Source organism: Callithrix jacchus, chromosome 1, assembly GCF_049354715.1.
Source record: "Callithrix jacchus isolate 240 chromosome 1, calJac240_pri, whole genome shotgun sequence".
Taxonomy (NCBI): domain Eukaryota; kingdom Metazoa; phylum Chordata; class Mammalia; order Primates; family Cebidae; genus Callithrix; species Callithrix jacchus.
In genome coordinates, this window is record NC_133502.1 from 18,369,554 (window position 1) to 18,382,650 (window position 13,097).

The window sequence follows — 13,097 nt, forward strand, 5'->3', positions numbered from 1 at the left end:
GCTGAGTCCTCTCAAGGGACAAACATATAGACCTACAGTTCCAGTGTCGGTGCCAAGGGTCAGGTTTTCACTGTGCAGCTGGGGCTGCCTGCATACCCAGTCACGTGAACCAGATTCACTCTAGAATCAGCCAGGTCTTACCCAAAATGCGAATAGAAGAAAAAGCAACTAAAAATATATTTTGTAATTTCATTTTATGTGTGATTTTAAGCCACCTCAGAACTCAGCTGTCTACAATAATTTATTTTCACTAGTAAGTCATATGCCTGGAATTTGGCAGATCTAAACTGGGCTTGGGCTAGATGGTTCCAAGCCTGAGTCATTAACATGTACAATTTACAGAAACAACAGAGGCTAGAGGAACAAGTTAAAGGACACTAACAATGCAGTCTGCATAATGCAGTAGTATGAAATTCTACACAAAACTAAGAGGAAGGGAGGATCAGATTTCAGAGACATACTAGTTAATCCCATTGAAACTAAAAATAAATGTAACACTTTGAGACAATTGAACATTTGAACACTGCATATTTTAATACATTACTTAATATTTAATATAAAATATTTTAGATGTGATATTATGGTTATGTATCTTGTATAGCTACAAGCTGAATTTACAGAAGGAATGATTTATCTGATTCAAATTAATAGGGGAACAGAGAAAGGAATGGTTTATATTAAGCATGATTTTCCATAAGTTGAAATGTACTTATTTAGCAGAATATTGGCCTATAGTTGCCATATAATAAACTGCACATATTTAAAATGCACAATTAGCCTACTTTCCTCTATTTAAAAATTGATGGAATAGTGTAAAGAAAAAGAACATCAATTCAGCCATTCTAAAAGGACACTTCATTTACAAAATAAGCATAAGATCATATTTCTTTGCCCTGGAAATGTGAAAAGTCTGAGCAGAGATTTAAGGGATTGAGTTTCATTGCTGTAATTTTCTTAATAGATTCCTCTGCATCGTGTATTTGAAAGGTGGAGGAGTTGAAAGAAAATTTGCATAACATTTGGGACAAACCATGGGGTTTAACAGCTTTATTGAAGTGTAATGTACATATAGAGTTTAACCATTTCAACTGTGCAGTCTAATGTCTAGAATGCAGCCATCAGCACAATCTGGGTATTTAGCACATGCCAATCATCTGGAAGAACTCCCTCAAGCTCATTTGTAGCCAGTCTACATCCCCACCCCTAGCCCCAGACAGCCAGTGATCTGCTTTCCAATTCTGTAGTTTTTCTAGAAATTTGATATGCACGGAATCATACAATTTGTAATTTTTTGTTTCTTTCACTTAGCGTAATGTTCTTAAGTTTCAGCCACTTTAGGTGTATTTGCTCCTGCTCTGTTGCTGCCGCATATACTGCATTGTGAGATGTACCACATTTTGTTCATTCACCATTGATGGATGTTTGGATTGTTTATATTTGAGGCTACTATGAATAATGCTGCTGTACTGCTGTGAATGTTTGTTTACAAGTCTTTGTGTGGACATATCTTTTAAAGTATTGTAGGGTAGATATCTAGGAATGAAATTGCTGAGAAATGGTATATTTCTTTTTACATTGTAAGAAACTAGGAGACCATTTTCAAAATGTCTACCATGTGACATTCCCACTAGCAGTATGTGAGAGCTGTAAGCATTGCACATCCTCAGCAACACTTGATGATACCACCTTCTTATCTTTGGCCATTCTAGTGTGTGTGTGTGTGTGTGTGTAGAAAGAGAGAGAGAGAGAATCACCATCCAGAGGAATTGAAGAGTATTCAAAAACATGAATCACCAAATTTACCTTAGAGACTAATGACTCATATTCTCAGTAGGCAATATCAATGATGGAGAAAATAGAGACAAATATTTGGAATTATGGCTAGAATATCCATTTGTTCCTTAAACTTATAGGTACTTCTTGTTTTACAGGCAGATTTAAAGATCACTAAGAAATACCAATATGTATGAACATTAGTAAATCATACTAATTGCTGTCTCAGTTATTGCCTCTTCAAAGTACTACTTCTTGAGAATCAGATCTTCCCACCAGGCTCTTGAGGAGTGTCTTGGTTCTTCTTGACCTTTTTATTTTCACATGATTCTAGAATTAGCTTGACAAATTCCACAGGAAAGAATATTGGGATTTTTACAATGATTTCACATAAGCTGTTGATCAATTTGGAGAAAACTGACATATTTACAATGTCTCCTAATGTTAGTTTTAATTTGCCTCAATAATGCTAGATACATTTGCATGAACTTCTTGCTTTGTTAGATTTATTCCTAAGTATTCAATATTACAGTTGTAAGTGGTATCTATTTAAATTTCATTTCTATTTGTAGGTGGAATTTACAAATAAAATTGAGCTTTCAATACTGATATTTGGCCACTTTGCTAAATGCTTACATATTCCAGTATCACTGTGGATTGCCGGCAGTCCCAGAGGCTGGCAAACCATGTGCTGTGAGCCAAATCTAACAGGCTAAAAACGTTCTTACCTTTTCATAAATGGTTGTAAAAAAAAGAAAAAGAATTTGATGTAGAACAATATGTGACCTATGCCCTGGAGAGCCTAAAATATTTATTGTTAAAAAAAAGCAGACAATACGGAAATTAACTAGAAATTATTAAAGATAATTGACACAGAGGGAGAGTATTTGTAAATTATCTTAAGAAGTTCCTAAAACAACATCCATTTTCTCATTTTAGCAGTTTTACTTTTTACTTTTAAGCCTATTAACTTTTCTATCACTCAATATCCTTTTTTTTTTTTTTTTTGCTGCAGTTAAATCTGTAAAAATAGATTCTAAAAACTTAAATATAGTGACCCTGTCAAGCCCAGTTTCAAAAAGCATGTGACAATACATTGAGAAGTTTAAAAATGTGCTATAGCAGAAATAGGGAAGAAATTTACTTAGTAATTTATCCATGTAAGATTTATTAAAGATGTAACCAAGACTTTGGAACCAACAAAGCTACTTTCATATTTTTATGGTATTCTTTCTAGATATTTAGATTAACCAGATCCTCTTAAATAAGTTACTTGAGAAAGTTTCTGCAGTACTGTTACATTTGTTCTAAGTATACAAGTTGTTTCTCTGTATTACCTTCTCAATCCTATAAAAGAAGTCTTTATTCCCAAAGCAGTTTCTGCCACATTACTCAAAAGATTGGATTTAGTCCCATTTTAGTATCCCCTTAAAAAGTTTGACTGATGACTCTGGATATTCAGCCAACAGTGTTGTGTCAAAAACTTGCTTGAATTTATCTAAAAATTCATAGTCGGTGCTGAATCTGAACTTGTTTGCCCAAAGCAGCACCGTCCCTGGCTGGGAAAGGTACACCATGGTGGTGAGCAGCTTGTCCAGGAAGTAGTGATGGTAGACCACATCCGAGGCTAGGATGTAATCATAGTAAAAAGCTGACTTGGGAAAGTTTTTTTCTAGGTCTTCACCCCATACCAGTTCTTTCACTTCAGGCAGATGTGCTGTACATTGTAGGGTGTTTTTTAGAAGATTGTATTGAAGGTTTCCCAGGACATCAGGCAAATCCGTTGCTGTGACTTGAGCTCCTAAGAGGAAAAGAAAAATTGCAATAATGATCTGGAAACAGTCGGGCAGCCACAGTGTACATATACCCAGGGAAAAACACGAGAAACAACTGGATTTCCTTAGCCTTGGCTCTATTGGGTGGGCTGAACACGTGTGACTCAATGTGGGCTGGCTAAAGTTTCTTGTGAGCAGTCTTGCCCTGTGTACTGTAAGACGGTGAGCAGCCTTCCTGGCCTCCAACCACCTAATGTCAGTAGCTCCCCCACCTCGCCCACCCCCGGGCTTGACAACAGAGATTCAGAGTCATGCCTCTGGACTCAGCTTCGTCCCATGGAAACTGGTTGATTAGAGATTAACCTCCCGGAGACTTGATAATCTCTGTGGATAATAGTAATTCCCGCCACATGGCATTTGGGGAAGATTCACTGAGTGAAGTCAGGGCCAGGCACCTAAACCACAGCCTGTCATATAGCGGTTACAGTAAAGTTCTGGACACTAGTCAGGAATAAACAAACAAACCTAAAATACTGGCCACAGTGGAAACAAGGCCTGGTCCAGCACCAATTTCAAGTATTTTTGCGTCTTGGAAATTCAGTTCCTCAGCATGTTCCTCCAAATATTGACACAAAGCTGTAGCCTAAAAGAAATAATTATAACTCTTTATGTGGGCATTGGAACATTGGAAACCAGTAGCAACCCTTTCTGGCACTCATATTTAAATACTAAAAGACAAGTTATTAAATATGTTTCATTTATATTCATAAGAACCCAAATGTACGCTCGATGCCATAGTTAGACCTCTGAAATGAAGAAGTTGTTGTAAATTGCATCTAAGGAACTGGGGAAGCAGATTTGTTAAATTTGCTCAATCCCCAAAGAATAGGAAGAACAGCAGATCAGCGTAGCTCCTTCCAATCAGGACAGTGTGGGGCTAAAGAAACCGATTTCTTCCTCTGGTTTAATCATGTTGGGTCTCCAACTCCTTCAAGAATGTTGTTTTATATTAGAATTCTTTCTTGTAAGAGTTTTTAAAATTATATAACTAATTTTTTAATGTCGTTTTATAAACTTGAACATCTCTCTCGACTCCTTTACCAAAATTCAGGTTGGCTAATGCATTGGCGTCTAGAGCAACGGGGCAGTGACTTTTTAAGTGGTTCATCTAAGAAACAGACTGTTGAGAAACTGCTTCTCGGACTCGAGCGTGCAAACAAATCCCTTGGGTAGCTCGTTACAGATGCAGATCCTCATTCATTAGGTTGAGAATGGGGCTCAAGATGCTGCACATCTGAACACGCCCTGACATGGTGCTCCTCTGCTGGCCCACGGACTGCACTTTGAGTAGTAGCAAGGAGATTTTTAAAAATGTTTTATATATGAAAACTCTTGTTAGTTTTTTATACAGGAAATCAAACATCCCTTTCTTCTTTATTCCTTCCCTTCTGCTTCCACCTTCCCCTAACTCTTCTACAAAGAGTAAAGAGTATTTGATTTGCATTGATGGATGAATGTTTACATTTATGGCAATGAGGCATCAACTAGCAGTGCCCTGGATTTGAGAGATTAGGAAGAGTTATGAGAAGAAGATGACAAAGTTACTTAAATTTGGGTATGAATAGCCTAGAATCAGGAATGTGAACACTGTGATTTAAAAAAACAATGAACTATATCATTTACTTATACATTTAGGCCCTAGCTAAAGGTATGCCCCATCTTCCTCTGGACTCTACTTTCTATTTGGGGCCCAGTTTGGAGTGGGGGCAGCCAGGATGATTGGAGATGTGCCACTCTTAGGATTACCAACGGTAGGTTTAGTTGCCAACTTGACCCTGTAAGACACTCCATTTCATCCTCATCTGTTCATACTGAACTTCCACAGGCAAAGATGAATATGACACAGTCACCTCGACTGTCTGGGAACTCAGGGGTGGGGCTGGGGGGCCAGGTAAGCCAAATACAGACTGCATTCCGGGCAGGTAAGTGCTGGAGAGGAGGCATACAGCAGGGTGAGGGGAGAGGGGTCTCCACAGAGCTGCCGAGGAGTCGGGGCCAACTTCCTGTAGCAACTGCAGCACGCTGCAAGGAGCTCCAGAGTTGAGAAGAGAAGTTTTGGAGAAAAGAGTTCTTTGGTCCTTACGGAGAGAAGGTAAGTATTTGCTGTGGGAAAAGGAGTCAATATCAGGAAGAGAGTGCTACCTAGCGCCATCTAGAGGGCAGCTCCGAGGAACTTCCTGCAGATGGCCGCAAGCCTCCTTCCTGGTGCCCTGCTCTGGGAGGGGCTGGCCCCAGGGGTGTCATCTGGAGACAAAGCTTTTCTTGGGGACAGCCATGTCTTTTGACATCGCAAACATTCCCCGCAGCCCCTAGTCCTGTTAGCAAACTCTGAAGGGATCTTTTCACAGAGCTGCACCTGAAGTCACATGGAAAGGGCACTGTCTCACTTTAGATAACCTTGTGTGGCTTTCAGGAAACAGCTTTCATGAGAGGCTGGTGTTTGGTGCATGAATCATGCCTTGTTGAGAATGAAACAGTCAGTGGGAAAATACGCTTTTTTCAATTTCTGGTCTCTTTTTAAATGTGTGTGTGTGTGTGTTTTTTTTTTTTTTTAAGAGAGATGGGGATCTCACTGTGCTGCCCAGACTGGTCTCAAACTTCTGAGCTCAAGCGGTCCTCTTGCCTCAGCCTCACAAAGGGCAGGGATGACAGGTGTAAGCCACACGCCCAGCCTCTGATCTCTTACTACACCCCTTTGTCACTACACCACTGCTGTTGTCTATTTGCCAAGTGTATTATAATAGAAAGCTGTGAGTTGTTTGGTGATTTTCAAACTTGTCAAGGCAAAGAAAAGTCTTTGGCTGAAGGAAATTATATGCATAAGGTGTAAAAATAGAGCTTCCTGTTTGAGAGTGGGTGAAGGTGGACCCCCTAAGAGCCTGGAGCCCTTCCGCTACCCTTCTCCTCATCCTGTGTCATCCACAGGGTTCCTGAGGGAGCCCCATGGAACCGCTAACCAGGACTACTCAATGTGGGGGCCATGGCCCAGCAGATGCACATCACCTGGGAACGTGTAAGAAATGCGCCCCACCCCAGACCTCCTGAATCAGAATCTGCATTTTAACAAGACTGCAGATTGAGAAGTTCTGGTCTGGAGCCTCTCTAAGCATTAACAATGTCTGCAGTGGGAAAAGTGACGGCGCTGGCTCCAAGGGCCACTGCCCAGCTTGGCTCTGCCCTGCACCCCAGTCAGGAGCTTTACCACACCTGTGGACTGGCCTGCGTCCCCATTTCCTCAACTGAAAGGTGGAAAGAAAGAATATTACATTAATGACAACAGCTCATGTGAGCTTACACTAGGCCTACATTTAATCTCACAACCTGAAATTCTTGCAATTCTGAGAATCACGTCAGGAGTGCTGTAGGCATTACCACTACCCTAGTTTTAAAAATGGTAATGAAGGCAATTGGAGGTGAGGTGAACGTTTGTGACCAACCAGGCTGGAAATGAAAGCTTTTCTGACTCAAAATCCGGAAGATTGCCCCCATTTCAACACCATGCTCTCAAGGCTGTGGCAGCAGTGACATGTCAGGAAGTCATGCCTCCTAAACGTCCCTACCAACACAGCCCAGGTGGAAAAGAGAAGAATGGCTGGCCGGGTGCGGTGGCTCATGCTTGTAATCCCAGCATTTTGGGAGGCCAAGGAGGGGGGAATCACTTAAGGTCAGGAGTTCGAGACCAGCCTGGTTAATCTGGTCTCTGTCTCTACTGAAAATACAGGCATGGTGGCAGGTACCTGTAGTCCTGGCTACTTGGGAGGCTGAGGCAGAAGAATCGCTTAAACCAAGGAGGTGGAGGTTGCAGTGAGCCAATATGATGTGACTGCACTCCAGCCTGGGTGACAGAGCAAGACTCTGTCTTCAAAAAAAAAAAAAAAAAAAAAAAAAAAAGATGAATGGCTGAGGGTCGGTGGGAGATGCCCACTGCAAAGTCTAAACTCTAAACTCCCAGGTTTTTTCTTAACCGTTTATATAAATTTTGCATTCACTTCCTCATTTTGGTAAGTTTGTTTGATATAAAAATAATATTTTAAGAAACAGAGCTTAAGGCAAAACCAGTGCTTCTGAAAGAAATACTGTTTTTGCTGATCCCAAGCACACCACCAACACCCCCCAGGGCGTGAGCAACTGAACCTCAAATTGAGAGACACAGGATATGAAGGAACTTGACATATTGTCCAAGGCAACTCGGAAGCACGCAGTTGTGATCTCCAGAAATCCTGACAGCACAAACGTGACAGTTCTCTCACCCCTGGCCACACCACCGCTCCGTAACTCTCTATGGATTCCTGGATGACAATCTCCTTTCCTGCAAACCGATAATGCTCCTGCGTGTAGCTGGCGTAATCTGTAGGAACAAATTTCTGGAGGCTATGAAGAGATTGTTCTATCTTGCTGGAATCTGTGAAGCAGAAAAATAAAATGGGGTTTATAATTTGTTAAAATCCAGTGCAAAGACACACTTCGTGCAATTGCTAAGACGGCATTAGATTCAGCGATCTTCCTATAAACAGAGAGGATAATGCTACGATGGAGAATGGCTGTAAACTGGCATAAAATTGAATTTTATGAGGTGATGGGGACATGAAATTTGAATGTGACATTTTTATAGGATGGCAAAATGCCAAAGGATGCTCTGGGCCTTTTCCTTATTTAGGGGAGGACAGAAGAGGTATGGATTCGCTCCCAACCTATGTTTTTCTGATAGAAAAAGGACAAACTTACCAGCAAAATGGCACAAATGAGCTGGATACAGAGGAACTAGGTAAACACAGACTTGCCTTTATTTATTTATTTATAGTCGGAGTCTTGCTCTGTCACCCAGGCTGGAGTGCAATGGCGCAATCTCAGCTCACTGCAACCTCCACCTCCTGGGGTCAAGCAATTCTCCTGCCTCAGCCTCCTGTGTAGCTGGGATTACAGGCATGCACCACCACCACACCTGGCTAATTTTTGTATTTTTAGTAGAGACAGGGTTTCACCACGTTGACCAGGCTGGTCTTGAACACCTGACCATGTGATCCACCTGCCTCAGCCTCCCAAAGTGCTGGGATTACAGGCGTAAGCCACTGCACCCAGACAGACCTGCCTATTTTTAGGTCTTGAAGTGAGGTAACATTCCCACATGTTGGCTGGAGCCTGTTCCTTCAACCTTTCCTGCAATTGCTGCTCAAAAGGTAGAGTCCACCCAAGCCCAGCCAGCCCCACAGCCCTGGGGGAGGTTGGCTGCTGAGCTCTGGCTATTAAGTTACTATTGCTTTAAATACTCCTTTAAACCCATGACACACACTAGTAGCTCTCAAATGGCATTATAAAATGAGAGGAAAAGAGCACCTGATCAGGCTGACATGGGATCACAAGTGTTTGCAGGTTTCCCAGAGTGTTGGAATAAAAAGAGCAGTGAGTCAAAGTGTGGGGAAGAAGGATCAGGAGCAGAGGAGAAGGTGTTGATCCCAGCGGTGGGAAAGAATTAACAGTGTGGAGACTGTCGGGAGCGGGGTGGCGGGGGGGCAGGGAAGAAGGTCACTTTTGCTTGCATGAAACCTGCCTTTGTGGCCTGGGATATGACTGGGAAATTATCGCAGAAAATTTTTAACTGGGGGTAAAATATGAGCTTTGAACAAATCTGGAAGGGGCAGCCAGCGAACATTGGAAGTGTTTTCATCTGAAATAGACACTCCAGGTGGAAGGCAGGAGGAGGTGAATGAGAGGCGAAGGGAAGTGAGCCCTGGAAGAAACGCGGTCGGCAGGGTGTTCCCCAGGTGGGGGGCGGGCCCCCCAGGTGTTTGAAGTCTCACTCATCCCGTACACACTGGAACGGTTCCTTGCCACCACTCTGCAAAGGCTGCTGACAGCTCCACAGTAAGTAGAGGAATTTGGAGGGAGCCTTTAGAAATAGTCACAACCATCTGACAATGTCTGTGGAATCTAATTAAGAACAAAACCTGGAGCTTGTATTTTATATGTTTGTATATATTTTCATTTAGTTTCCCTAGAAATTCATTTTTGTTTTATATTACAAAAGTATGAGTGTGCAGCACACTAAAAAATATATAAATGAAGTGACTCATTTGTAAATGAGCATCACGGGTGCCTTCCGCTCTTCGGAGTGTTGTTTTTGGCTGTGACATTGATTTAGTATGTCCTACCACTTCGAAGGAGAATTCTCTGCCCTGACCAAAAGGTGAGCTTCCAGAAACCTGGGACCTCAGTGAACTTGCCAGATCCCGCTATAAAAGGTAGCCAATTCAGTCCTGAGACTTTTCTGTCACCTGCCTGGGTAGGAGGTTGTAGGGAGATTGTAGGGTAAGGAGGGAGCCCTGTAGCTTTCCCCACCTTTTTTGGGAAGCCACTGATATTTAACAGAACCGTAGCTCCTACCACATGGCTGAGAAGATGACCCTGAATTCTGGCTTAGAGGCAGGAAGAAGGCAGAAAAGTATAGGCTGATTAATGTTTACTAACCAGGTCAGCCGGAGGGGAAGAAGCGTTGATTGACAGGGTTTGATGATTGCTCTGGAGTAAATACCCCCACCCCAGCCGATTTCAGAGGAGCATCGTGACATCACTGGGGAAAGACATGCAGTACCTCGCCACTGTGTAGGGTTCCTACCGTACAGACACCATATACATGATTAATCTCGAGAGCACAGATATTAGGAAGATGTAGTAAAATAATTGATGGTGAGTTTTGAGTATTTATCACCTTTGCTTTTAATATGCCTTTGTCTTTGATATAATCTATTTAATCATAAGATTCTAACTTAAATTGACTGATGGTCATATTTAACAACCAGCTAGAAAAGTTGCTGAAATTCAGGTGCTGATACAAGCCATCTCCGGCACACCACTGGGTGGTGGCTCAGAGCCTCAGGGACCCATACCAGCCCCTGCCAGCTTCCCTGCCCTGCCCCACTCTCATCCAAGCCATGCCTGTCCCTCCTCCCACATATCACCATCTGGGGACTTATTTTTCCCTAGAGACTAGGAGGAGTAAGTAGGGGGCTGATTTTGAATGGCTCATCATTTCAGAGGTAAATAAACTGACAATTAAGCTTGACAGCTACACTTTTCCAATCAACCTTGTAAAGAAACATAGGTGTACACATCTTCTATAAGACCCTGTGAGGTTCTACAAAGATAAACAAATGAATGTTTATCACGCCTTAAACATTTTTATTTATTCTAGCTGTACTCTTCTGATAGTTTTATAGAAATCAGAAGTTCAGATAAGGTAGTGTTGCATTTTTGTGTAAACAATTCAGTAAAAATAGACACGATTCTCATTTATTAGCGTTGGGATATATTTTTTTACCACTTTTAATTTTAAACACTCTAAATGCTGCATCTTGGCTTTTATGAGATCATTTGTTATGTCTGTCATTTATTTACAACTGAATCCATGCCCAGAAATGTAACCCTAAACTGTTATATTGTCCTAATGGGAAAATACTATTTGATTTATAAAGATTCACTGTATGACAAAGCTGCCAAGAATGCATTTTGGTGAAAAACAGAAACAAATCTAGATTTTTTTTCTTCTAAGTTCTTGTTACAAAAATATAGCAATCTTAGATCTATACATACGATAAAAACAAATGTGTGAACTTTGATAAGTGAATCATGAAAAAACAGGAATTACTTTTAATGCTATGTTTATGCTTGCAAAACACCATTTTTCCACTAAGCTTCATTATAGTAAAAAATCTAGTGGTAAAAGGAAATGGAAATTCTTGTCACTGAAATTTACTCGAGAACGTCATTGCCAGGAAAGCAACTGAGGAACATTGTTGAAGTGCTAAGAAGGAGGTTACCTTCTAGGGGTCCCCCGGTGCTGTCTTTCTGCAGAACCCCCTTCTTCTCGGCCTCTAACCAGCCACCCGGCGAGCTCGGTTCTTCCCCCTGGCGCCCAGGCTGCTGCACGGAGCTCAGACACATGTCCATAGCCGGAGCCTGCTGAGAGGAAAGAACTGGACAAGGCCCGAGGCGCTCAGCCCAAGACATTCCCCGAGGGCTCCGAAAGGTGTAGCTTATCTGAGCTGAAAAGAACGCCTGCTTTTCAGCTTAGTTCCCTGAGTGAGCAAAGCAGCCACCCAAGGAGCTGTCATCCTGGCTTCCCAGAGCAAGATACAGGGAAACCAAGAAGCATTGCTGAACCCATGTGCGTGAAGAAATGCAGAAACAGCAGCTGTGACCTGGAAACCGGTTTTTTTGCTGCTCAGGGGCCTAGAGCAAGTTTTTGTCATTTGAAAAGTTCTTCTTTGCCATCCTCCTCCCCACTCCAAACATTGTAGCTCATCACTAGGTTCTGGGACTCGAAACTGTGTCTCTAATAACTTTTGAACTGAATCGTGAAATCTGTCCAGACTCGCATGCCACTGGGGGTACATGTGGATTCTGGGGTTAATGACATCATGGATGAGAAGCCAGATTTCAGAGCAAACACAAGGCTGCTCTGCTTTCCTCTGGGGCTCCGTTGCAAGACAGTGGAAAGCACTGGGGCTGGGGCCAGGAGCTCGATTTGGCTCCCGCCCTAAAACTGGGCAACTCACTCAGTCCTCTCAGGGACTATTCTGTCATCAGTGAAAAAGTGATCATAATATTTGCCTAACTCCTAAGGCCGTCGTGAGACTCGGAAGAGCGAACGTGATGAGTGAAGTGCAGGAAATGGTACCTGGCACAGAACAAGAGACCTAGCTACTGGGATCATTGATTGGTCCCAAAATAACAATGCCTGACATTGCTGGAGGAATTCCCACATTGTTGCTGCACGTAGTTCTTGAAGGGCTTGGTGTATATTCACTGAATCCTCACAAGAACCCTATGAAGTAGACACTGACGTGACACCTGTCTCAGATGAGATAAATTCAGGCTCGAAATTGCCCTCAGGGAACAAAGCACAAGAAAGCACACCAGGCCCCCACTGTGTGGGTAATTCCATCTACACCTGGGAGGCTGCATGCCCCACACATGTCTACACAGCTTTCAAAGAAATGTGACTGTGGTGGAAGTAATGTACATTTCAAAGATGGTTATCAGTACAGTTTTACAAACAATCAACTTTTCACCCCAATTTTCCAGCTCACCAAGCCAGCCAAGAATGCTCTACCAGGCTGTGCTTCACAGGAGAATCTGTTTCTCTTGCAGATGCTCACTTGCTCCTTCTTTCCAGCTTTCCCATAACTCCAGGAAGTTAATTGCTCCCCTAGAAAACAGCAGACTGGTGGTTAGAAAGTACCTGGAGGGTCCGCAGTGTTGACGTCTTAGCACTGTGGTGAGAAACCTGCCTGCCTTTGACTCTTGGCTGTGCCATGTACAATCCTTGTAAATAATGCAAACGATGGCGACGCTGGTTCATACTATGGTTGTGGGAATTAAGCCCGTGCAAAGCCTCCTGCACATACAATATCAACTGCTGTTATTGTCTCCACCGCTACAGAGGAGACTCATAGTGTGACATTGTATACCAAATTTCAACCTGACACCATG

The 13,097-nt window shown here is 42.4% G+C and overlaps 1 protein-coding gene across 1 annotated transcript; it reads right to left on the reverse strand.

The window, feature by feature from the left end:
- Positions 1-1,032: 1,032 nt before the first annotated feature.
- Positions 1,033-11,739, reverse strand: METTL21C (methyltransferase 21C, AARS1 lysine). The gene is made up of 4 exons (XM_002742521.8): positions 11,423-11,739; positions 7,859-8,010; positions 4,074-4,191; positions 1,033-3,574 (listed from the first exon to the last, which is right to left on the reverse strand). Exons 1-4 carry the CDS (start codon positions 11,610-11,612, stop codon positions 3,180-3,182), a joined length of 855 nt encoding a protein of 284 aa, XP_002742567.4. The 5' UTR covers positions 11,613-11,739; the 3' UTR covers positions 1,033-3,179.
- Between the last annotated feature and the right edge of the window lie 1,358 nt (positions 11,740-13,097).

Bases quoted from the DNA above. Each gene is read 5' to 3' on its own strand.
- METTL21C (XM_002742521.8), bottom strand. From the start codon at position 11,612: ATGTCTTGGGCTGAGCGCCTCGGGCCTTGTCCAGTTCTTTCCTCTCAG. The intron at 8,011-11,422 runs GTAACCTCCTTC...TCTGCTTCACAG, and splicing joins CACCGGGGGACCCCTAGAAG to ATTCCAGCAAGATAGAACAA. The intron at 3,575-4,073 runs GTTTGTTTGTTT...TTTTCCTCTTAG, and splicing joins CACTGTGGCCAGTATTTTAG to GAGCTCAAGTCACAGCAACG.